Source organism: Nerophis ophidion, linkage group LG01 (assembly GCF_033978795.1).
Source record: "Nerophis ophidion isolate RoL-2023_Sa linkage group LG01, RoL_Noph_v1.0, whole genome shotgun sequence".
Lineage (NCBI taxonomy): Eukaryota > Metazoa > Chordata > Actinopteri > Syngnathiformes > Syngnathidae > Nerophis > Nerophis ophidion.
The window spans coordinates 58,670,787-58,698,529 of record NC_084611.1 but is presented as its reverse complement, the minus strand read 5'-3'; the positions used below and the strand labels follow the sequence as shown (position 1 = coordinate 58,698,529).

The 27,743-nt window shown below is 41.0% G+C and overlaps 1 protein-coding gene across 2 annotated transcripts in view; it reads right to left on the bottom strand.

The window, feature by feature from the left end:
• LOC133557619 (uncharacterized) overlaps positions 1-27,743 on the bottom strand; it is a 65,869-nt gene that overhangs the window by 37,249 nt on the left and 877 nt on the right. The window contains exons 2-5 of one of the 2 annotated variants that reach the window (XM_061908238.1): positions 23,030-23,674; positions 22,860-22,949; positions 22,644-22,733; positions 12,607-14,838 (exon numbers count right to left, since the gene is read on the bottom strand). In XM_061908238.1, the coding sequence (XP_061764222.1) occupies positions 13,645-14,838; positions 22,644-22,733; positions 22,860-22,949; positions 23,030-23,635 (1,980 nt within the window). In that variant the 5' untranslated portion in view covers positions 23,636-23,674 and the 3' untranslated portion in view covers positions 12,607-13,644. Of the gene's footprint in view, positions 1-12,606; positions 14,839-22,643; positions 22,734-22,859; positions 22,950-23,029; positions 23,675-27,743 lie in introns of those variants that run through there. The other variant, XM_061908259.1, reaches the window with a different exon arrangement.

Below are 27,743 nucleotides of genomic sequence, written 5' to 3'. Positions count from 1 at the left end.
TTGTGTTTTTTCATATGATCGGAATTAATAAAATGGGACCCATTACCTCCCTGCTTGGTACTCAGCATCAAGGGTTGGAATTGGGGTTTAAATCACGAAAAATGATTCCCGGGCGCGGCACTGCTGCCCACTGCTCCCCTCACCTCCCAGGGGGTGAACAAGGGTATGGGTCAAATGCAGAGGACACATTTCACCACACCTTGTGTGTGTGTGACAATCATTGGTACTTTAACTTTAACTTTATGTCAGGGGTCGGGAACCTTCTTGGCTGGGAGAGCCATGAAAGCCAAATATTTTACTATGTATTTCCGTGAGAGCCATATAATATTTTTTAACACTGAATACAACTAAATGCGTGCATTCTTAAGAAGACCAAACATTTTCAGAGTATAATAAGTGTAGAGGCAGGGATTTGTCTCTCACTAAGATGTGTCTGCTTCAAGAAGCCAAGGACATCTGATGGGATTATTTGTTGACACGACTTAACGTTGAATATGACTTGTGACACAGACCACATTCTGTTTATGCTCTGAAAGTTCTGGAACCTCTGGCCTAGTGACACTTATATGTATATACGTGAAGAACCTGCTTGCTCAACGACATTGAAAATGAACTCTTGTTATAACTGAAAAAAAAAAAAGGAAATTCTAATATTCTTGTTTGGTTTGATGTATTTTACAATGAATATTTCCATGCTGCCACTATTGTTAAGTAATTATTATGTTATCATAATTCGGGGCCGGAATGTAGAGGCAGGGATTTGTCTCTCACTTGTCACCTGGGATAGTGGGTGTGGCTACATAAGTGTGGGCGGAGTTTGTGTGTGTGTGTGTGTGGGAGGAGTGTTAGTGGAGCTGAATGATTGCTGAATGAATATCACCTGCACTTGTCTGGAGGAATTGTTTGGCTTGTTTGGAGAGAGTGTGAACCTAGGTGCCGTTACTTCTGTTGACCGCAAAAGGAGTGTAAAAGGAGCGCAAAAGGAACAGCAAAAGCAGCGCAAAAGGACTGCAAAAGAACCACATACCATCTGAATGTAATGTATTGTAGTTTTACTCAAAGGGACAATAAATCACCCTCAAAACAGCAATAATTATTTCATGTTGCATCCTTGGACCTAGCGTGTCAGACAGAGCCCTGCTTTCCACTCTCAGTGACTAATTGGTTTTTGATAGTCACACAACATTGTCAACAGAAAAGGCTACAGATCCGACACCTACCTTCTGATACTTCGCTGGAATTGTGCACTTTGGACCACTCAACCACTCAAGTAACTGAATGAAACGAAGGAGCGCAGCACAACCCATGGTATGTGAAATTCAGTTCATTCTTACTGTGAAGTACACTTGCCTGGACACATTTGATGCTGGTTACTGCTGCATATTGGATAGCTGTGGCTGTCATTTTGATGTCATTGCCTAGGATTGAATTAACCTGTGGAAAAGTGGATCACTTATTTGTGCATATTAAAGGAGTGATGTTGGACGTGGAAGTTTGATGCATTTATTGCTGATGGTCAAGCCTGAAATAAAGTGTGGATTTGGAAGCAACAGTGGATTCATGTATGGAGTCATATTTGTGCTAAAACAAAGCAGCAATGTTGGATCTGGATTCATGATGCAAATGTGAATTGTGACATATGCTCTCTGAACTTCTGTGGTGCACATTTTGCTGGATGTCAAGATGAGTTGATCAAATGCTCGTTCACAACTGAATGGATCAAAAGCTGGTTTAAAAGCAAATGAAATTGATTTCAATGAAATTGTTAAGAGAAAAATCATTCTCACTGAAAAGGCCTTGGTGTGCAAAATGGAGAAGCTTCAGAAAGAACGCCAAGCAAGAGTGAATAAAAAGAAATCTGTCATCATTGTGTTAAAGAAGCTCGTGGAGAATGATGAAAATGTTCCACAAGTGAAAACTCAACTGGACATTTTGATGCAATTACATAAGGAAACAACTTCCCTGCATGAATCATTGGTGGAAATAGTACCTGAGGTGGAAAAGGATACACAAAAAGCGTGGTTTGCAAGCATCAATAAATACAACAAAGAATTTATTGAGGATATGACACAATGGCTCTCTGAAACTAGGAGACCGGTCTCAGTATATACACCAAATAATAATGTGGAAGAGAAGGCCACATGTGAAGTAGTCCATGATGACATTCAACCAGAGGACAGCATCTCAAATATTGGAAGCAAAAACCATGTATCAAAAACTGGGACTTCAAGAACTTCAAACTCCTCTACTTCCTCTTCACGTGTCAAAGCAGAGGCTGAAATGGCTGCTCTTCTCGCTCGTCAAAAATTGCTCAAACAAAAGCAAGAGCTGGACCAGCAAGAGGAAGAAATAAGGAAAAGGAAAGAGAGATTTGAGCTTGAAGTGGAGATAGCAGCAGCTCAGGCTCAGATGGAGGTCCTAAGAGTCTCAGGAAGCAGTGTGAAAGGCACCAAATATAAAAAGTCAGATGGTATGGAATCTTATATGGCCAAAGGAGCACATGCTGCTCTTAATGCTGAGACTGATTCATTTGTGCCTGGTGGCCATGGAGTGTATGACAGTCAAACATCTAAGTCTCATTTAACAAAGCCGAATGAAAGGAAAGCAACTGTTGATGTTGGATCTCAAATAGTCAATCAAAGGCTGCCTGGACTCCCAAGGGCTACTAATGTGAACAGTAATGCTTCAGCTTCTCAATATATAACGAATTCACATGTTCAGGTGCCAGTCATTAATGACAATAACAATTTGCTATCCATAATGGAAAGAGAAAATGACATTTCTGCTCTACTGGTGCGACAACAGAACATCTCTCTTTTGCCAAGGAGAGAGACCCAGGTGTTTGGTGGAAATCCTCTTCAATATCATGCCTTTATGAAATCTTTTGAGCACAATGTTGAAGAAAGGACAGGTGGCGCTGGAGACTGCTTGCACTTCCTGGCACAATATACAAGGGGACAACCACATGAGCTTGTTCAAAGCTGTCAGCGAATGCCTCCAGACAGAGCATATCAAAGGGCTAAGGCGTTATTGGAAGAGCATTTTGGGAATGAGCAAAAGATTGCTTCTGCTTATTTGGACAAAGCATTATCATGGCCTTTGGTTAAAGCAGAAGATGCCAAATCTCTTCAAGCATATGGTCTCTTCTTAAGAGGATGTTGTAATGCAATGGATGACATACAGTACATGTCTGAGCTTAACATGCCTGCGAACATGACGGCAGCTTGTGCTATTCAAGAATCACATTCTCGAAGAGCTACTTTCCCTGACATTGTCAGTTTTATTGAATGTCAGGTAAAAATTGCAGCAGACCCTATATTTGGAAACATACAGGATACTCCAAACACAATGCAAATCAAACATGGCAGCAAAGATGGCCATAAGCGTCACACACGAAACCAAGGAAGTTTTGCTACTACAGTAACATCGGTTAATGGAAAGGCCCATGTGAAGAAGGAAGGAGCCCCACTGGACAAAAGGACCTGCTTGTACTGCAAGGGTGAACATGCGTTGGAGGTGTGCTCTCTATTGGTAAAGGGGGCACATAATGAGAAGATCACTTTTTTGAAAGAACATGGAGTTTGCTTTGGCTGTCTGTGCATAGGGCACATAAGTAAGGACTGCAGGAGGCAACTGTCATGTAAAACATGTGGAGCTAAACACCCTAGCATTCTTCATATTCATCCAAAGAACAAGGAGCAAAAGAAGGATCTAGCAGTTGCAGCAGGTACAAACACAGCGGCGGGCAGCTCTGTATAAACAGTGCAAAGTAGTGGGCTTACTGGGGCTGGTGACCATGGCTGCAAGTTATCCATCGTGCCAGTAAAGGTCAAGTCCAAAAAGGGTCACCAAGTCGTGGAAACATATGCCTTTCTGGACCAAGGCAGCTCTGGTTCCTTTTGTACATCAAGTTTGATGAGCAAGTTGAATATTTCAGGAAGAGGAACTAAAATTCTCTTACGCACTTTGGGCCAAGAAAAGATTGTAGGATGTTGCATTGTGTCAGATCTGGAGGTAGCTGGTCTGGAAAGTGATCTCTACTGTAACTTGCCAAATATATTTACACAAAAGAAAATGCCTGTATGCAGGAGCAACATACCACGGGAACAGGATCTGGTCAGATGGCCATATTTGCGTGGAGTACACCTGCCTGAAATTGATGCAGACGTTGAACTGTTGATCGGCTTAAATGCACTAAGAGCTCTTGAGCCAACAAAGGTGATTCCAAGTGAAGGAGGAGGGCCGTACGCAGTTCAGACCATGTTAGGATGGACTGTTAACGTGCCAATGTTTGGTGAAGCAGAATTAGAACAACCCACCATCACTGCTAACCGCATCTCTGTGGTGAAATTGGATGAACTGTGGAAGCAGCAGTTTCAACTTGACTTCACTGAACGCAGCCATGAAGAGCAACTGGGTCCATCAAGAGAAGATGGCCAGTTTATGGAAATGGCGAAAGGCTCTATTGAGCTGGTGGATGGTCACCACACCATTGGTTTGCCACTAAAAAAGGGAAATGTGTGCATGCCTGATAACCGCAAGTTAGCAGAGCAACGCGCCTTGAATTTGAAAAGAAGGTTCCAAAGGGATGCCTTATTCCATGCGGATTACACCATGTTCATGCACAACATCATTATCTGCGGTTATGCTGAAAGAGTGCCTGTGGAAGATCTGGCATGTAACCGTGGCAAAACCTGGTATATTCCACATCATGGTGTATACCATCCGCATAAGCAAAAAATCAGAGTGGTGTTTGATTGTGCTGCATCATTTAAAGGTACATCACTGAACACACAACTGCTGCAGGGACCCGATCTTACAAGTTCATTGATCGGCGTCATAGCCAGATTCAGGAAAGAATCCATCGTTTTGATGGCAGATATTGAGGCCATGTATTACCAGGTGCGTGTGCCAGCTGAAGACTGTGACTTGCTGAGGTTTCTCTGGGGGCCAGGTGGGGATATCTCGTAACTTATGGAGGAGTACAGGATGTGTGTGCATCTCTTTGGAGCAACCTCGTCACCAAGTTGTGCAAACATTGCTCTGCGAAAGTGTGCGGAGGATAACAGCAACTCCTACAGTCAGCAGGTGGTGGACACCCTCAAGCACAGCTTTTATGTAGATGACTGTCTTGTTTCTGTGCCCTCTGAGTCTGAGGCTGTTGCTCTCTGTCACAATCTTCAAGCCATTTGTGCCAGAGGTGGCTTTCAGCTAAAGAAGTGGATAAGTAACAGTCGAAACGTGTTGGCTGCAATTCCTGAAGAGCAGAGGGCAGTGAATGTACAGGAGATGGATCTGGATCAAGAGTGGACAAATTGGATGAAGGCGCTCCATCTACTGGAGGATTTCAAGGTCAGAAGATGTTTCAAGCCTGTGGACTTTGGCACTGTAGCTTCCGCCCAATTGTATAATTTTTCAGATGCAAGTGAGGTGGGTTATGGAACAGCTACCTACCTGCTGTTGTGCAACGCCAATGGAAACCTGTGCAGCACCCTTTTCATGGGAAAGTCTAGGGTGGTTCCCTTAAAACCAATTACCATTCCCAGGCTGGAGCTAACCGCACCGGTAGTTGCATCACGTATGGACACATTGTGGAGAAAGGAGCTGCAGATACCATTGCTTGACTCTGTGTTTTGGACTGATAGCACCTCAGTGCTAAAGTACATCAAGAATGAGACCACCAGATTTAGAACATTTGTGGCTAACAGGGTATCGGAGATCCTAAAAGCGTCTCAACCAGCTCAGTGGAGATATGTGAACACCTTCTCAAATCCAGCAGATATTGCTTCCAGGGGACTTGGAGTGAAGTTGTTCCTCAAGGATGAACAGTGGATGTGTGGCCCACAATTTCTGCTACTATCAGAGGAACAGTGGCCTACAAACCCTGACTGCTCAGAAGAAACATCAGAGCAAGATGATCCTGAGGTCACAAGGAGCATTGCTGCTAATGCTGTTTCAGCCGAAGAAGTTGACTCTGTGTCTCAATTGATTGACCGTACTTCATCTTGGACCCGTCTGAAGAGAGTGATGGGTTGGGTCTTAAGATTCAAAATTAGACTTTTGGGTCTCTGGCAGAAGAGGAAGGAGGTCAAGGCTCTGCTGTCACACCCAAAGACATGTGAAAGGGAGCAGAAGGATGTTTTGAGCAAGGAGCTGCAGAGTGTCAAGGACTCTTTCAATGTTTTTCTCACTGTGGAGGAGTTGAGAGAGGCAGAGTTAAAGATAATTGGATTTTGCCAAAGGAAAAGATTACCAGAGGAGTTTTCCAGCCTCCTAAAGAATCAGACTGTAAAACAAACCAGCCACATATACAAACTTCACCCAGTACTTGATAGCGGCATCTTGAGAGTTGGTGGGAGGTTCAGTAGGGCAGCAAAGCCTGAAGAATCAAAGCATCCGGTCATATTGGCCAAAGACCTACACATTTCTGACCTCATTCTAAGGCACATACACACCGAAGTCGGCCACGGTGGAAGAAACCACATGTTGGCAAGGCTTTGCCAGAAGTATTGGATTATTGGAGCCAGTGTAGCTATTCGAAGAATCTTGGCAAAGTGTGTTGTCTGTCGACGGGTTTTGGCAGTGCCAGCCAGCCAACAGAGGGCAGATTTGCCACTTAATAGGATTTGTCCGGATGAACCGCCATTTACCTCAGTGGGGGTTGATTGCTTTGGTCAATTTGAAGTGAAACGTGGAAGATCGAAAGTGAAAAGATATGGAGTGATATTCACCTGTTTAGCTTTGAGAGCTGTGCATATTGAAGTAGCCACAGCATTGGAGACTGATTCCTTCATTAACACTCTACGTCGCTTCATGGCAAGGCGAGGCCAAGTCAAGGAACTCTGTTCAGACAACAGAACAAACTTTGTTGGCACTGATAGAGAGTTGAAAAGGTCTTTGGAACAGTGGAATCAGACACAGATCCATGATGAACTCCTACAGAAAGGAATAAAGTGGAAGTTTAATCCTCCAGGTGGTTCCCATCATGGCGGAGCCTGGGAGAGATTAATTCGTTCAATCAGGAAAGTCCTTAACTCCACTTTGAGAGAACAAACTCTGGATGAAGACGGTCTCCACACGGTGCTGTGTGAAATCGAAGCCATTCTCAATAGCCGACCAATAACAAAGGCTTCCACAGATCCCAATGACCTAGAAGCTCTAACTCCCTAACTATCTTCTTATCCTCAAGGGTCAGCCATCTTTTCCACCTGGTGTTTTCCAAAGGGATGACTTGTATGCTGTATATGTATATGTCCAATTTGTGTTGGAAAAGAGGGACAAAATAATACCTACCGCAGCTTCAGGAACGCCAAAAATGGAATAGGATCAAGAGCAATTTTGGTCCAGGAGACATTGTGCTTGTTGTGGATGACTCTGCACCTCGCAACTCTTGGATTATGGGCAAAGTTGTCAAGGTTTTTCAAGATAAAAGAGGACTTGTTCGACAAGCCAAGATTAAGACCAGGACAAGCTTTCTAAACAGGCCTGTCACTAAGATGTGTCTGCTTCAAGAAGCCGAGGACATCTGATGGGAATATTTGTTGACACGACTTAACGTTGAATATGACTTGTGACACAGACCACATTCTGTCTATGGTCTGAAAGTTCTGGAACCTCTGGCCTAGTGACACTTATATGTATATATGTGAAGAACCTGCTTGCTCAAGGACATTGAAAATGAACTCTTGTTATAACTGCAAAAAAAAAAGGAAATTCTAATGTTCTTGTTTGATTTGATGTATTTTACAATGAATATTTCCGTGCTGCTACTATTGTTAAGTAATTATTATGTTATAATAATTAGGGGCCGGAATGTAGAGGCAGGGATTTGTCTCTCACTTGTCACCTGGGATAGTGGGTGTGGCTACATAAGTGTGGGCGGAGTTTGTGTGTGTGTGTGTGGGAGGAGTGTTAGTGGGGCTGAATGATTGCTGAATGAATATCACCTGCACTTGTCTGGAGGAATTGTTTGGCTTGTTTGGAGAGAGTGTGAACCTAGGTGCCGTTACTTCTGTTGACCGCAAAAGGAGTGCAAAAGGAGCGCAAAAGGAGCGCAAAAGGAACAGCAAAAGGAGCGCAAAGGTGACTGGAGCTACGAGAGTAAAGGAAGTCGGCAAAATGTAATGTATTGTGTTTTTACTCAAAGGGACAATAAATCATCCTGAAAACAGCAATAATTATTTCATGTTGCATCCTTGGACCTAGCGTGTCAGACAGAGCCCTGCTTTCCACTCTGTAACTAATTGGTTTTTGATAGTCACACAACAATAAGTATATTCTTCTTTTTAATAACATTGTTTTTCTGAAGATAACCAAAAATGAATAAAATAGTTCTTACCATTAATGCGACTTTTTGAACAAGTGCGGTAGAAAACGGATGGATAGATTAAAATATTTGAGAATGTTTTATATTTTGAAAACATTTTTTAACGCTGATTACCAGCGGAATTATTCATTACTTATCGCTGTGTTGTTCAACTGCTGTGCCGTGAGAGACAGTCTAGTGTGCCGTGGGAGATTATGTAATTTCACCTAATTGGGTTAAAAATATATTTTTCAAACCAGTAATTATAATCTGCAAATATGTCTTTGTTGAGTGATTGTGCTGTCTAGAGCTTGGCATAGAAATTGTGTAATACTCTTCCATATCAGTAGGTGGCAGCAGGTAGCCAATTTCTTTGTAGACGTCGAGAACATGGTATGTCGTGATCACAATATGCGGGAGGCAGCGTGTACGTAAAAAGGTATCCAACACTTATACCAAAAATAAACAAAAGGCATGTGCCGCTAAGAAAAGGCATTGAAGCAAAACGAAACTAAAACTGAACTGGCTGCAAAGTAAACAAAAACAAAATGCTGGACGACAGCAAAGACTTACAACGTATGGAGCAGACGGCATCCACAAAGTACATCCGTACATGACATGACAATCAACAATGTCCCCACAAAGAAGCAGTGCGTCCGCACAACTTAGTCTTGATGGCGAAAACAAGGCAGGTGCGGGTAATAGCATTCAAGGAATACATGAAACTGCTACAGGAAAATACCAACAAAAGAGGAAAAGCTACCAAAATAGGTGCGCAAGACACAGGAAAACACCAAAAAACTCAATGTCAGCTGAGAGAGCCAGATGCAGTCATTAAAAGAGCCACATCTGGCTCTAGAGCCATAGGTTCCCTACCCCTGCTTTATGTTATCATGTTCATCAGTCAACTCATTGGTGTTAATTTTCAATCTACAAAGATAAAAAGATAATATCAAAATCAAATAACAGGATGTTTTTTATATAGTTACTTCATTTTCAATATTTTATATTTGTAGCTCCTCTGCAAAGATACGAACATCTAGTGGACACATTTAGAACAGCGGTTTGATTCATTAAAAAATGTTGTCTCATTGTTGTACTTGGCAAACTCATCCATCGGGCCGGATAAAACCTGGGCCGTACGTTTGACACCCCTGATCTACAATGTAAATAGTTTTGAAAATAAAGAAAACGCATTAAAATGAGAAGTTGTGTCCAAACTTTTGGCCTGTACTATATACATATATATATATATATATATATAGTACAGTATACACACACACACACACATATATATATATATATATATATATATACTGTACTATATACATTAGTACAGTATACATATATATATATACATATATATGTGTATATACAGTATAAATATATATAGTACATCCATCCATCCATTTTCTACCGCTTATTCCCTTAATGGGGTTGCGGGGGGCGCTGGCGCCTATCTCAGCTACAATCGGGCGGAAAGCGGGGTACACCCTGGACAAGTCGCCACCTCATCGCAGGGCCAACACAGATAGACAGACAACATTCACACTCACATTCACACACTAGGGCCAATTTAGTGTTGCCAATCAACCTATCCCCAGGTGCATGTCTTTGGAAGTGGGAGGAAGCCGGAGTACCCGGAGGGAACCCACACATTCACGGGGAGAACATGCAAACTCCACACAGAAAGATCCCGAGCCTGGATTTGAACCCAGGACTGCAGAAACTTCGTATTGTGAGGCAGATGCACTAACCCTTCTGCCACCGTGAAACCCATATATAGCACAGTATACACATATATATAGTACAGTATACAAACATATACACGCATATATATGTGTATATATATAGTACAGTATATATATATATAGTACAGTATACACACATATACATATATATATACATACAGTATATATATACATATACATACATACATACATATATGCATATATTAATAGCAGTGTGTTTAAAAAGATGAGTGAACCTCAAAATTCTTCAACTAAATTGTATTTTACTGAACCTAAATGAATTGGGGACATTGCACATTCCAATTTAAAAACATAAAATTAGAAAAAAGTAATTAGTTTAATAATACTTTACAGAAAGTCAAGAAAAATAAACAAAAAAATAGCAGTGTTGACATCTTTCTTTACAAATCTCAAATGTAATGTATAACCTAAGAAAGGCTTGCAGATTCAACTTTCCTTAAAATTATTAACTATAATTTAGTTGCTTAACCACGGTTTCTGATAACTGCTTCACATCTGTGGCACATGGAGTCGACAAACTTCTGGCACCGGTCAACAGGTATTGCAGCCCAGGACAATTCCTCTGCATTTCTTGGTTTTGCCTCATGTACAGCATTTTTTATGTCAGCAACAAGTTTTCAATGGGATTAAGGTCCAGGGATTGTGCTGGCCACTCCATTACTTGAAGTCTGTTTGTCTGGAACCATGATTTTGCTCGCTTGCTGGTGTTTGGGGTAATTGTCTTGTTGAAACACCCATTTCAAGGACGTTTCCTCTTCAGCATACGGCAACATGACTTCTTCCAGTATTCTGATGTACTCAAACTGATCCATGATCCCTGGTATGCGATAAATAGGACCAACACCATCGAAACATCCCCATATCATGATGCTTGCACCACCATACTTCACCATCTTGTGAAGGGGGCTCAAGCCCCGCTAACATATTCTTTAAGCCCCCCTAAATAATTTGGCATTATATTTTACTTTATTTTTTCACAAATACATGCCGAAATATTCATTTTAAAGTGGCCCGAATAAGAGTTTAAAATAAATAATCATATAACCTGTCATTATTCACTCAGTTTCCGCTTGTAAGGTAGAAAGCCCTTTTACTGTGTCGTCGGTATCCAATCCATTCCACTAGTTAACGTCATTTCCTGTTTGGAGTTCGCACGCGTCTGACTGTCTGGTTTAACGCTCACTTTGTGCAAAACCAGCACATTTTCTTTACTTTTTTGGCTTCACTGTGTCACTGTGCTGTCTGTGTCGATCGGTGCTGCGGGATAGCACACCCTTGGGTATGCTATTCCGCAGCACTAGCATTAGCAGCCTGACACACAGGTGTGGATTCTTCTGTTGCTGGATGATTCAGCATATAAACCATCAGAATGCCTCCACCAAGGAAAATATTCAACAAACCTGGCTAACGAACTGTAAGATCTTCATCAAACTAAATGGGACGCCGGAGGAAGCAAAAGTCTTGGTGGTGAGAAAAATAGAAGATTTTGATAAGTCTTGACATTGATGCAGTACCTGGTATCAATGTAGCTTTGTGACTCTGAATTCATCTCAATGCTACCCACACCATGAAGAACACACACCGCACCAAGTATTGATATGCACATGTTACAGAAGATCCTACAACATCAACAAAAAAAAATGGAAATGTGTGAGTATCGTTGTAAGCACAATACTAGTGCAGAAAGAGAGTAAGAATAAGTAACTTGTGGTAAAATCAGTACTATGCTTTGTGATTTCCTTCTAGTTGTTTAAATTTTTAACTTTTGTTCATACCAAATATAAAAACTGTGTAAAAGTAATCTATATTAAGTTGTCAACAATTTATGTGCAGACAGACGTTGATAATTAGGTTTATACTTATTCACTATAGTTTCAAAATGTAGGTGTTACGTGATTAAATTTCCAATTCTAAATTATTCTATAGATAAAACTTCTTCAAATGATGTATGTCTTTGTTGTACATTTATTCATACCTTTGCATTCAAGTCACCATATTACATAGTGAACTAGAAAAGGACCTGGAGAGCGCAGCTCTGCGTCAGGCTTTAATTCCCCACTACAGTAAGAAAAAAGTCCTGAATCCAGATGGTGATTTGGACTATAACTTTTTTTTATCCATTTATGGTGGAAGGAAAAAATCAAAAGTGTTCCCTTTGGCCAGCCTTCCATTTTTTTGTCTCTGTGGGTTGAGGCAGCGACACTAGCACACACACACACTAAAGTTTACAATTGTAAGTAAAAGTATAAATTAACCAGATCAGGCCAAAAATCTATCAATTTTCGGACTTTTTCCTGATAGTTTCATTAAAATACACCTATTGAGTTATGTTGCTAAATAAGTGGCAAACAAACCCCAATGTTTTTACTTTCGCCTTTGCTCAACTTTCGTGTATATTTCTAAACATTGTAAGTGCAAAGTTGACTTCATTGCTAGCTCTTAATCGACTCAATTTCCCCCATTATAGTCAATTTCTTAAACAATGTTTTTGCTCGATGCATGCCAGGAAGAAAAAACAAGTCAACAAGACAATTTCAAACCATTTACTTAGAGAGAAATTAAGAAAATACTTATATTTACAACAGTTTCCTGTGCAATTACATAAAAAAAAATGTGTCAACAAAACAATAACAAATGTTTTGACAGTTTTCATTTATTTCATATGCATGAGACTCACACAATTTACATTGACTAAAAGAACAAAATTCATGGAGTTGTTTTTTTACTTCTCTCCTTTTTTCATACTCATTAGTTAGGTGACTGTTTACCCAATTAAGGTAAAATATGTGTGGGTACCGGACAGAAATGTTATGTTGTAAATGTAACCGACTCTTACGTGTGGCTGGAAATGTTTTAATTTGTGTTTTAAGTGACATTTGCTTTGGTTTATGTGGTTATGGTCCTTAGAGGCATTGAGAAAAAAAAATCGCCTTTGTGATGGTTTGTTATGACTGGATACTAGATTTAAAAAATCAGCTATTTTTAACTCATGGATTACATGTGTATTATGTTGTATACGATTATTTCATTCTTACATCACCAAAGTTTGATTTAGACTTCTTGTAATTCTCTTGGCTGTTCTCTTTTACTGGAATATATTTATTGCGAAGCGGAGAAAACGTTTTGTCATCTCGAACAGTTATTGTTCTCTACTTAGAAACAATACGAAAAAGTTTCTCTCTTCCCGTAAATAGAATACTGTTAAGAGAGGCGCCATAATCCACTAGAGACTCAAATGTGCAATGTGTATACTGTACATGCAAAGGGATTTGGTTCTTTCTGTATTAATTCAATCCCTAAAAAGCCTGACATAATGTAAAGAAGCACTGGTTTCAACTAATCCAAACTCATTCAGTAATTAGTTTTTTAGTCAATGTAAACATGGTGATTATTGGTAATCCATCATTTCAGTGTTTTGAACATGTTTTGGTCATACCTTTCTTACAAAACTAACATTTGTTTACTTAAAATTAACGATAGTAAAAACACAGATACCAGTCCCAAACAAATCTGTGGATACATCCACCAGATAAGGGGAAGCTGTCACTTCACCAATTTAAGCAGTCTTTATTGCAACTTTTTTGTTTCGATAACGTGCAGACAACGAGGCCTTGACAGCGTTTTGGACTTAAATTGGGGGGTTACAGGCAGAACAGGTACATGCGGGGGGTTTAGTTGCGGGAGCTGAATGTTGTTCATAGGTGTAGGGAGAAACGGGCGTCTTTGACCGAGTACAGATGGCAGGGTATTCAAAGGTGGGGGACAAAGGAAAGGCGGGAAAGGAGGCGGGCTGTGGAATGGTAGCTGGGGAGGTGGAAAGGGCAGAAAGGGTTGGGGAGGCATTAGAAGGCCCGGTCCAATATTGGGAAAGTTGGGTGGTAGCGGTGGGAATACCATTGGGGGAGGATAAGCTGGTGTGGGCAAAATTGATGATTTTGTTGACCCTGGGATTGGAATATTAAGAAAATTGCTAACTTTGATTTCACATTTGGGGTCGTCTGGCAACTTGCTCCTCGGGACACTACAGATGCTGATAGGGATCTGGGCTTGATTCACTTTTGAATAGCTCTCAGGGTGATATGAGTCTCTGCGAAAACAGTGGTTCTTCTTTGAAGGAATTAAACTACCTCTGCTTGAGGCTGATGAAGATGATGAGGAGCGGCTGTGGCGGCGTGGAGAGTAGGCTGGTCTTGTGACCTTTTGCCGACTTCCTTTACTCTCGTAGCTCCAGTCACTGTCCTTCTTTCCGTATAAGCGCTCTTGGATACGGTGCGACATTTGCCCAAGCTCCTCAAATCCCAGATCTATCCCAATGGCCTGCAAAACACCCTGCATTTGCTTTTGCTCAGTTAGACACGTCAGTGATTCTCTCTCTACCACAGGAGGTGACCTACGGTGATAGTGGTCTTGTCCTCCATTACGCCCTGACGCATCATGCGTCAGAAAGCTTCTCTCTGGGCTGCAGGACCTTAAACGCTGCTGTTCGTAGCATTTTTCACGGGTTTTGTCTTCCATCCAGTTCTTTATATTTAGCTTAGCTCCTTGCTCTCTGTCTTGAAAGCATTGATGCTCTACTATGGTTTGAAAAGATGCTGGAGACTGTGACTTAGTGGGGTCTCCTGCAGGGCCCTGAATCACAATCTTGTTGAGCATGTCCACATCCACACCTTTATTGAGCACATCCAGGAAGCGTTGGAAACCGTCAGTCAACTTCTCCTCCTTGGGTACATCATCACCAGGCTGAGGCATGTGCTCAAAATACTGATGGAAAATGGACAGAAGCATGCAGTTCATGGTTCTTTCACCTGCACTTGATTGGACATGCAGTTACAGATTGAACACTTGCACTATCTAAGATGAAGGCTAATAGCAGAGCAACAACTACAAATATACATTTCTGTAGAAATTGTCTGAATGCTCCAATGTTGAAACTAAACTGAAATGCTGATGGAATGTAGAATGGATGTAAGAATAGTTTGAATATAGAAATGGTTTGAATGTTGAAATTGTCTAAATGTTGAAATAGTTAGATTGTAGTAATGTTGGGACTTAACTTTCATGGTTTGATTGTTGAAATGGTTTGATTGTAGTAATGTTGGAACTTTAACTTCAATGGTTTAATGGTTGTTGAAATTGTTTGAATGTTGAGCTGATGCTGAACTGAAATGCTCGTAGATTGTCAAAATGGTTTGAAGATTGAAATTGTTTAAAAGTTAAAATGCTTTCAAAGATGAAAAGCAGAAGTTGTACTGAAATTTAGTATGAATCTTGAAATGATAAAAGTTGATACAACTAACAGAGTCAGCATACTTAAAAAAGGGTACAAATTAATAGAATCAATGATTATTGGCTCTAAGTGTAAAAAAAAAAGCAAAAATGCTAGTATCCAAAGTTAACATGCTAACAGGGGAACAGCTACCATACTTCTAAGATTGCAGTAAGTAACAAAATCCATGTTCATTTGGTTAAAAAGTACAAAGTTAGCCAAAATGCTAACATAAAACACTAGTATGCTTTTTGATTGAATAAAACTTTGATTAGTAGATTGCACAGTACAGTACATATTCTGTACAATTGACCACTAAATGATAACACCTGAATAAGTTTTTCAACTTGTTTACAACTTGTCCACATTAATCAATTCATGCTAACATTAGCATGGTAACGAAAACAGCTAGCATACTTCTAAAGATGGCACACAGTTACAAAATCCATGATTATTAGGTAAAACGTACCAAATGAGCTAAAATGCTAGCATAAAATGTTAACATGCTAACATTACCATGCCCACAGATTAAGGGCTGGCATACTTTTAAAATGGTGCCAAGTAACGGAATACATGAATATAAGGTTAAATAGCACAAAACTAGCTGAAATACCATCATAAAAAATTAGCATGCTAACATGTTATTGGCAAGCATAATTCCAAAAATGGCCTGAAAACCGGAATCCATGATTAATAGGGTTAAAAAGTATAAAATTAGCTATAATGCTAACAGAAAATGTTCCAATCCTAACATTAGCAAGGTAACAAGGGAACTAGCTAGCCTACTTCTAAGATGGCATTAAGTAATTAAATCAACAATTAAGTTAAAATGTACAAAATTATGTTAAGATATTTGTTAGCAAGCTAACATTAACATGGTAACAGGGTAACAACATTGCTAACTCATACTTTGAAATTGGCGCCAAGTACCGGAATCCAAGATCATGAGGTTAAAAAGTACGAAAATAGATAAAAATGCTTGTGTAAAATGTTAGCTTGTTAACACTAGCATGGTAACAAAGGAAAAGACATCCGGTAACTTAATCCATGATTATTAGATAAAAAAGTACAACATTAGCTAAAATGATAGCAAAAAACATTAACAAGCTATTGTTATCATGCTAACAGGAGAATCGCTAGCATACTTATAAGATGGTGCCAGGTAACTGAATCCATGATTATTAAGTTACAAAGTACAATGTTAGCATATGTTAGCATACTAACAAGTGAAAAATTGTGTAGAATCTTGTTGCCAATATTCCGACACACGACTCCTTCCCAGCAGTGGTGGTGAACGAAACTAAGATGGCTGTTGTACAGCGAGCAGCGCGCCAACTGTCAGAGTAAAAGGGAGGCTTAAATCTTCCTGCAAAAAACAGATGCGAGCAAAAAGCTCTAATCGAAAGAAAGATTTGTCGAGTGTTATCAAGCAATATAGGTCGGTCACATTCTCAGACATATCGAACTATTGTGCTCTAGACGCCATTCTACACGACATAAGAGATGAACACTCGGAAAATCATGGCGGTCTACAACTTCTTTGTGTGCGGCTGGATCAGGAAATTGACATCAAGACTAATGGTGGCGCCCTGCTCGGCTGTGGCTGCAGAGGCTTGTGGTAGTAATGGAACTTTTACGGTAAATATATCGGTAAATAATGTAAATTTCAAAGGTAACTTTCAGCGTAGTCACTCCATAGTAACATACGACCGCCAGACAATTTTAGATGTACAGTGGGGCAAAAAAGTATTTAGTCAGCCACAGATTGTGCAAGTTCTCCCACTTAAAATGATGACAGAGGTCTGCAATTTTCATCATAGGTACACTTCAACTGTGAGAGACAGAATGTGAAAAAAAAATCCAGGAATTCACATTGTAGGAATTTTTAAGAATTTATTTGTAAATTATGGTGGAAAATAACAATTTGGTCAACCATTCAAAGCTCTCATTGATGGAAGGAGGTTTTGGCTCAAAATCTCACGATATATAATGATAAATGGGTTGTACTTGTATAGCGCTTTTCTACCTTCAAGGTACTCAAAGCGCTTTGACACTACTTCCACATTTACCCATTCACACACACATTCACACACTGATGGAGGGAGCTGCCATGCAAGGCGCCAACCAGCACCCATCAGGAGCAAGGGTGAAGTGTCTTGCTCAGGACACAACAGACATGACGAGGTTGGTACTAGGTGGGATTTGAACCAGGGACCCTCAGGTTGCGCACGGCCACTATCCCACAGCACCACGCCGTCCCTAAATATGGCCCCATTCATTCTTTTCTTAACACGGATCGATCGTCCTGTCCCCTTAGCATACAAACAGCCCCAAAGCATGATGTTTCCACCCCCATGCTTCACAGTAGTTATGGTGTTCTTGGGATGCAACACAGTATTCTTCTTCCTCCAAACACGACGAGTTGAATTTATACCAAAATTGATACATGGATGATACAGCAGAGGATTGGGACAATGTCATATGGTCAGATTAAACCAAAATAGAACTTTTTGGTATAAACTCAACTCATCTTGTTTAGAGGAAGAAGAATACTGAGTTGCATCCCAAGAACACCATACCTACTGTGACGCATGGAGGTAGAAACATCATGCTTTGGGGTTGTTTTTCTGCTAAGGGGACAGGACGATTGATCCGTGTTAAGGAAAGAATGAATGGGGCCATGTATCATGAAATTTTGAGCCTAAACCTCCTTCCATCAGTGAGAGCTTTGAATGGTTGACCGAATACTTATTTTCCACCATAATTTACAAATAAATTCTATAAAATTCCTACAATGTGAATTCCTGGATTTTTTTTCACATTCTGTCTCTCATAGTGGAAGTGTACCTATAATGAAAATTACAGACCTCGGTCATCATTTTAAGTGGGAGAACTTGCACAATCGGTGGCTGGCTAAATACATTTTTGCCCCACTGTAAATAAATCAAACCGTTTTAGACCACAAGATGCATATACGTTGGACCTCATCGGTCGCATGGGAATACTACGCTGGCTACACCCAGCAGCATGTGAGGCAGCGGAGTCAAGTACCAGTGGGGACCGTCGATCGGTGTGATCGGAAGCAGAAACGGGGAAGCCAAGCAGAGCTAACAACAAAGCTAAAAGCTAACCCTCACAGAACGCCGCTTCCTTCAATCCTGCTTTCAAATGCTTGCTCCCTGGAGAACGAACTGGACAAACTGAAGCTGTATTTATATGCAAGAAGGGAGATGAGGGACTGCTGCGCCATATTTTTCACAGAAACGTGGCTGAAACCAACAGTTCCGGACGAGGCAGTTAGCATCGAGGGGCTAACTATGTTTCGGTCGGACAGGAGCAGCACTCCCACTGGTAAATCCTGAGGCGGTGGTGTATGCAAATACATCAACAACAACTGGTGCAACAATTGGAAAATAGTCTAATGTCACTGCTCTCCCGATGTAGATATATTAAATGTAAAATGCAGGCCATTTTATTTACCCCAGGAATTCAGTGATATGATCTTCACAGCAGTGTACATTCCTCCCAGTGCTAACACCAAAGAAGCTTTGAATGGTTTGTACCGCGCCATCAATGAACTGCAATCTACACATCCAGAGGGAGTTTTCATTGTGGCAGGGGACTTTAATCAAGCTAACATGAAAACTGTGTTACCCCATTTCCACCAATATGTGAATTTTTGCAACCTGGGGTGGAAGCACGTTGGGCATGGTGTACAGATATATTAAAAACGCGTATAAAGCTGCACCCCGCCCCCACCTCGGCTTCTCAGACCATCGATCTGTGATACTAATTCCTGCATACCAGCCCCTGATGATCAGGAAGAAAGCTACAGTGAGGGAGGTGAGGACCTGGCCAGGGGAGCAATGGAAGCATTACAAGACTGCTTCGAAAGCACAGACTGGGACATGTTCAAGGCAGCCACCACCGACAATCATCACACATTTGTGGAAGAGTATGCAGAGTCTGTGTCCGCATACATTCGGAGGTGCATGGAGGATGTTAGTGTGATCAAGAACATCTCCACACGGGCCAATGAGAAACCCTGGATGAACAGTGAGGTACATGCAATGCTGAAGGCTCGGAATAAGGCTTTTAAATCTTGCGACATGGTATCACTTAAAACAGCCAGAGCTAACCTGAACCGTGCCATTAGGGTTGCAAAGCGTGCTCACAGTCAGAAAGTGCAAGACTTCTTCGAGAACCCCACGAACACGAGACGAATGTGGTAGGGCATACATGTCATCACGGACTATAAAGCTGCCCCCCGTCCCTGCGACAACAGTATCATCTTACTTAATGACCTAAACAACCACTTTGCAAGGTTTGAGGCACTTAACACCACTCCGGCAAGGAAAGCCATCCCTCGCCCTGATGAACAGCCGCTCAACCTGGACACAGCGGATGTCCGGAAAACTCTGAGGAGAGTGAACCCCCGGAAAGCAGCGGGACCTGATGACATTCCGGGCAAGGTGCTTAAGGGATGTGCATACCAGTTGGCTGGGGTTCTCAGACATCTTCAACACCTCACTGACCCAGGCTGTTTTAAGACGGCCACAATCATTCCAGTGCTTAAAAACCCCACAATCTCCTCCCTCAATGATTACCGTCCCGTAGCACTCACCCCCATCATAATGAAGTGCTTTGAGAGGCTGGTAAAGGAATAAATTGTCTCCAGACTTCCCCCCACATTCGACCCATACCAGCTTGCTTATCGCCCTAACCGCTCCACAGAGGACGCCATCTCCTCTGCACTCCACCTGAGCTTAGAACATCTGGAAGGAAAGGACACACACGTGCGGATGTTGTTTCTGGACTTCAACTCTGCGTTAAACACCATCCCGCAGCACTTGGTGAGCAAACTTGCCCCCCTTGGATTCAGTACCCACTTATGCAACGGGCTGCTTGACTTCCTCACAGACAGACCCCAGTCTGTGAGAGTGAGCGACAACACCTCCAGGGCCATCTCTCTGAGCACCGGCTACGCCCAGGGCTGCGTCCTGAGTCCGCTGCTGTTCACGTTGATGACCCATGACTGCAGCGCCAGGTCCACTACTAACCACATTGTGAAGTATGCGAACGACACAACAGTAGCGGGCCTCATCCGTGTCAACAATGACATGGACTAGAGGGAGATGAAACATCTGGTTGACTGGTGCAGAACAAACAACCTCGTCCTGAACGTCGACAAGACCAAGGAGATCATCCTCGACTTTAGGAAGCACCAGTCCAGCCACGCTCCACTCTTCATCAATAGCACAGCAGTGGAGATGGTAAGCAGCACCAAGTTCCCTGGGGTGCAGATATCTAACAATATGACCTGGTCCCTACACAACGGAGCTCTTGTAAGAAGAGCTCAGCAATGCATGCACTTTTTGCGTCGGATGAAAAAAGTACAGCTCCTTCCCTAATTCTCACCACATTCTACAGAGGCACTTTAGAGCCTACTGACCAACTGCATCTCTGTCCGGACTGGAGCCTGCAGTGCCTCAGACTGGAAGTCTCTCCAGAGTGTGGTGAGGACGGCGGAAAAGATTATCAGGACTCCTATTCCTCCTATCCAGGAGATCGCAAAAAGCCGCTGCCTGACCAGGGCTCAGAAAATCTGCAGAGACTCCTCTCACCCCCACCAAGGACTGTTTTCACTGCTGGACTCTAGAAAGAGGTTTCGCAGCCTCCGTAGCAGACACTCCAGGTTCTGTAACAGATTCTTCCCTCAGGCCGTAAGACTCTTGGAGAAATCATAATAATTCCCTCAATTCCACCCCAAAAATGGATTAACTCGCTGGAATATAAAGACAATATAACATACATCCATAAATGTGGATGCATATGCAAAAGTGCAATATATTTATCTGTACAGTAATCTATATATTTATGTCTGCACCTTATGGCTTTTTTTTATTCCGCACTACCATGAGCTAATGCAACAACATTTTGTTATCTGTATTGTAAAGTTCAAATTTCAATGACAATAAAAAGGAAGTCTAGTCTAGTCTAGAAGACGGTAATATTCACAGAACTATATCAATGTGCAGTGTCTCATGCAACATTTTAATTGGGGTTACAAATTGTTTATTTTTTTGATGTTTGTTTTACATTGGGTCGAGGAGAAGGAGTCGCAGCCCCGCTTACTTTGTACCTCTTGCTCGGCCCGATATAAATGATTTGCTTGCCAACCAGCTTACTGTATGTGACATCCAAAGGACAAATCTAGAACATCGGTTTCTTTAATTTGAAAATGCAACTCAATTTTACTCTTAGCAAACTCATCTCGTGGGCTGGATTGTATCTGTTTAACATTCCTGGACTAGAGCATTCACACAATAAAAATAATAATAAAGAATAGATGAAAAACAGTGTAAAACCTTATAAGTAGAAAGGCACTTTGAGAGCGGAGACTTCCGCCAGGTATTAAGAAAGTCCTGATTCCAGACAGTAATTCGGATCAGTCCCAAAATGTAATTTAGATAAAGTGTTCCTTATCCCATTTCGGACATTTCCTGAAAGTTTCCTGAAAATCTACCCATAACATTGTTATTTTGCTAATTAACTAACTAATTAGACTAACTAGTTAGCTGGCTAAATATCAAATGGCGAGGATTACACAGCAGAGGTAATAATTCAGTGGAATCGAAAAATTAACTGCGGGATAATGTATTAGTATATATAATGCATTTGATTGTAGCGGTGCACCATCGCAACATATTAGCCGACGCACCTTACAAATGTGGGTTTTTTAACGTGAAAACCAAATAAAGTAATATAATGCATTGCAGTGTCCAGAAGAAAAAACAAAGTCTGACTCTCTTTTTAGCTTTTGTGGCCAATATTATGCTTACAACGGGCACAATTCCAACCAGGGCTGCAACAATTAGTCTACATTCTCGACAAACGCTCACACTAAAATTTGTCCCAGACAATTATATTTGCTCATTTTGCAAAGCGGACATTGTTTTTATGGCAGTATATCTGTGATAGGCAAACATTTAAAAAAAACTGTTATAATCAGCCCTCTGAGGGGCAGCCACAAAGGCAAAATGGTCCTCAGTGAAAAATAGTTTGACACCCCTGTCAGGGAACCACAATGTAATGTTTTGTAAAGTAGGCCTGCAAATACACAAGTGCATTTCTGTTGGTATTTTGTAACAGGTACAATTAAAACATATATAAACTTATAAGTTCATGAGCTGTTTTATGATTGGCTGCCCATGTACTAAAATCACTCCGTTAAAAGTTTGGACACCCCGTCGTGATGAGTTTGATACTGAAGTAAAGCTACCTTGTGAGTGAAACCCACCTTTTCCGTCAATCCATCCGACAACTTTGCTTGATTGTGATGACGATCTTTAGGGGAGCTGCTCTTCCTCTCTCTCGATCTGGCATTTCTCTATTCATGGAGATGTATTTTTCAGTTAACATCATACAAAAACAAATCATTACATACAACAACTGGATACTAAAGTGTGTTACCTTTGAAGACTCATCATATGGACATAGTTTGAGTGAAACCCACCTTTTTCGTCAATCCATATGACAACTTTGCTTGATTGTTATGACGAGCTTTAGGGGAGCTGCTCTTCCTCTCTCTCGATCTGGCATTTCTCTATTCATTGAGATGTATTTTTCAGTTAACATCATACAAAATCAAATCATTACATACAACAACTGGATACTAAGTGTTACCTTTGAAGAGTCATCATATGGACATAGTTTGATATCTTGTAAGTAAATGTGGTTCATTCCTTGACTGTGTCTATCTCTTCGTCGGCGTGTGGAATCATTAAGCTGTTGGTGCCAGGAGGAATGTTCTTCTAGGCTATGCCGATTTCTGATAACGTGTGTACCCTTTCTGTATTTGAGATCCTCTTCCTGGGGTAATTGGTGCTCGAAATCCCTAAAGTCATGCGAAAGGTCGTCTGGCGACTGCCTGTATTTTTTATCATCAGACTCTAGTCGATATCTGGTGTCATCGAGGCTGTCATCTGGAAACCTTTGTCTTTTCTTTTCAGCAACACTGAAGTCAGGTGAAGACAAGCATCTCCAATTTGGGCTCCTCCTAGCCCTGTCCCTATCTCTCTCTTGGTACAGCATTGGAGGAGAGTCACCGTAATTTGTACTTTGACCCCTCCTCTCTGCTCTGCTGGTTCCAGAACCACCATATGGGTGATGGGAATAACACTGCGTATCTCCACGGTCTTGCCATCGGTCATTGTAGTCATCCCTCCGCCTTGACTCTCTGTCACCATGGTGCCGCCTTTGACCGCCATAGTCAGGTCTTTCTGAGTGCATCGTAACACGTCAAATCCAGCTTGTGATGCAAAATAAAAACTGCAGAGAAATAAAGGGGAAAATCACCATTAAAGTGCAACCTAGAAAAAAGGGAACTTAAGTACTACATAGCAAAAGAAACATTTTTGGGTGCCAGTCACACACATTTGGCGCCAACAATTCCTTATAAACACATTATAACAGTGGTCACCAAACTTTTGAAACCAAGAGCTACTTCTTGGGTACTGATTAATGCGAAGGGCTACCAGTTTGATACACACTTATACAAATTGCCAGAAATAGCCAATTTGCTCATTTTACCTTTAACTATATTTTATTATTAATAATTAATGATATTTATCTTTGTGGAAACACTGATCATCTTAATGATTTCTTACAATAAATATATATAGAAACAGATAAATATCAATATGCAACACTTTATTTTTATATTTTCTCTAAGTGCACATTTTTCAAATTGAACATTTTCAAATGATCACTTCTAGGACAGTCTTGTGAAATCACAATATCACATTTTAACTAGCTAGCCACTAACATTTTTTAACAAATCATGAATTACTTTGCACCATTTTTGTACAAATAATAACTCATGTAAAATACAAAAGTTAACTGTCAAATTTTTAAATAAATCATGTCACACTTTGAACTGGACACCAAATCTGTTATCTGTTTCTTTGTCAGTTAGTGGGAAGCCTGGCATTGAATGCTGTTAACTAGTGTGTTGTACTTTGGTGTGTAACTTGACACTGCAATTCTGAGTGAGTCTTGCAGATGTGCATCAGTGAGGCATGTTCTGTGTTTGTTCTTGAAGAAGTTCATGTCAGAAAAGGCTGATTCACAAAGATAAGTTGAACCAAACAGGCTTGCAACCTTCATAGCTGCTGCGCATACACCACTGTACTTTTGTGTGAACAAGGCACCAAAAGTTTGGTGTAGCCTGGTGGGCTTTAAATTTTAAACTGTCAGGAAAGAAAATGAAGGAATTTAATAGGTAAAAGGGTGTATGTTTTTGAAAATCCTAAAATCATTTTTAAGGTTGTATTTTTTCTCTAAAATTTTCTTTCTGAAAGTTATAAGAAGCAGAGTAAAAAAAATAAATGAATTTATTTAAACAAGTGAAGACCAAGTCTTTAAAATATTTTGGGGGATTTTCAAATTCTATTTGAGTTTTGTCTCTCTTAGAATTAAAAATGTGGAGCAAAGCGAGACTAGCAAAATTTTAAAAAATTGAGGCAGCTCACTGGAAAGTGCTGCTATTTGAGCTATTTTTAGAACAGGCCAGCGGGCTACTCATCTGGTCCAAACTGCGATGGTGACCCCTGCATCATAAAGTACCCGGTCTGTCAGAGAATAAAAAGAGGAAGCAGGAGGGAGGAATGAATCATCTCGCTATAATAAGCGACAAATCAGACACCTTTAACTAAAAACAGAGATTAAAAAAGATTCAAAAGATTTGTTTTAAGTTACTTTGTTATGCTTTTCATGTTTTTACTCAATTTTTACAAATGCATCATGGTCAAATCATTACCAGTGCCTCTAGGAATTCCCAATGTCGCAATCATGCCAATTCAATCATTCACCGCGAACACATAGACCTCACAACTTTATTTAATGCATGTAACTTCCCGGCATATTTTGGCTAGTTGAAGTCATTTTTGCCATTAAATGTGTTTCTAAGCCTTCTGGGTACTGTGGTGTATAAACATTTAGCAACACACCAGTATTCTCCCTTCTTGGTTGACATGTATTTATTAGGGGTGTAACGATCGATCGATAAATCGATTTTTATTACTAAGATTCAAATATATCGATCAAGGCTAGTTGGCCTATAATGAAGATAGATTGATCTAACATAATTTAAAACAGTTATTAATCATTTTTCTAATAAAACATTGTTTTTTCAGAACAGCAACAGACTTAATATGAGATTGTTTTTCACGGATACTGGAAAAGACGCAGGCGAACGAGAAATGAACGAGCTAACTTTGCGGTCCAGTCTGCAAAACCACTTGGGCTTCTGGTGTTCTCAATAAGTCGCTCAATGTTTGCAGGATATCTAAAATACAAAGTAGGGCCGGGCGATATATCGATATAAACGATACATCGCAGGTTTGTCTCTGTGCGGTATAGAAAATGACTAGATCATAATATTCGATTATATGTTCTCACACAGTTGCTTTTAGCTGCGTGCATTACATTACTGGCATTTCTCACTCCTTCTCGTCTGTCCTTCTGACAGAGACGTAAAACAAGCCCGCCTTGTTCCATACGTCACAACTGTCACACGTCTAGCGTATTACTCTCTCGGCGAGAGCTAACGTTAGCATGGCTAACGTTAGCTGAGGCAGGTCGACACGTCTAGCGTATTACTCTCTCGGCGAGATAGCATGGCTAACGTTAGCTGAGGCAGGTCGAGTTGCTTTTAGCTACGGGCATTACATTACAGGCGTTTCTCTCACAGAGACATAAAACAAGCCCGCCTTCTTACATACATCACATACTCTTGCGCTTCTAGCGTCATACGCTCTCGCCGAGACCTAACGTTAGCATGGCTAACATTAGCAGAGGCAGGTCGAGCGGAGCGGAGCTTGTGACAATACAAGAGAGACAAGGTGCGAAACCGATCACAAATGGAAGAACAATAAAAGCCCAAAATAAAGAGCAGGGGATCGATCCATCATCTGGCGGTGGTTTGGCTTCAAGTGGGAAGATATTCAGCAGACAACAGCAATATGCAAAGTATGCAGCAGAAGGGTTACTACAAAAAGGTGGCAACACTATTAATTTGTTCTTTCATTTAAAAAGTCACCCGTGAGAGAATGAAGAGTATTTAATAAATACAGTTTTGGTCAATTGACTTAATTGTGATTTCCTTCTCTGCATGAAAGTTTAAAAGTACCATATATTAATGCAGTATGACGAAGAATGTTTTAATGTAGATACATAGAAACATCATACTGCTGTGATTATACACATCAAGTGTTCATTCAAAGCCAAGGCAAAATATCGTAATATATATCGTATATCGCAATATGGCATAAAAATCTCGCAATATTAATAAAAGCCAATATTGCCCAGCCCTAATACGAAGGCAACATGACAAAACTCTCTACCTACCTATGGCGCAATAGGATTTCACACACGCCGACCGTGATAATAAAACCATCCATCCATTTCCTACCGCTTATTCCCTTTGGGGTCGCTGGTCTCAGCTACAATCGGGCAGAAGGCGGGGTACACCCTATATCAGGGGTGTCCAACTCATTTTAGATCGGGGGGGCGACATGGAGGGGCGACATGGAGAAAAATCTACTCCCAAGTGGGCCGGACTAGGAAAATTACATCACGATAACTTAAAAATATAGACAAACATCAGATTGTTTTCTTTGTTTAAAAACAGAACCAGAGTGCACATTCTGAAAATGTACAAATGATGTTTTTTTTTTACACTTACATGTTGTGGTTAATAGTATTCTACCTTTATTTATGTTTTTTCATACGATCGGAATTAATAAAATGGGACCCATTACCTCCCTGCTTGGCACTCAGCATCAAGGGTCTGAATTGGGGTTTAAATCACGAAAAATTATTGCCGGGCGCGGCACTGCTGCTGCCCACCCCTCCCCTCACCTCCCAGGGGGTGAACAAGGGTATGGGTCAAATGCAGAGGACAAATTTCACCACACCACGTGTGTGTGTGTGTGTGACAATCATTGGTAAATAAATGGGTTGTACTTGTATAGCGCTTTTCTACCTTCAAGGTACTCAAAGCGCTTTGACACTACTTCCACATTTACCCATTCACACACACATTCACACACTGATGGAGGGAGCTGCCATGCAAGGCGCCAACCAGCAACCATCAGGAGCAAGGGTGAAGTGTCTTGCTCAGGACACAACGGACGTGACGAGGTTGGTTCTAGGTGGGATTTGAACCAGTGACCCTCGGGTTGCGCACGGCCACTCTTCCACTGCGCCACGCCGTCCCTATACTTGGTACTTTAACTTTGGTACTTTAACTTTATTTTTATCATGTTCATTAGTCAACTCATTGGTGTTAATTTTCAATCTACAAAGATAAAAAAATAATATCAAAATCAAATAACAG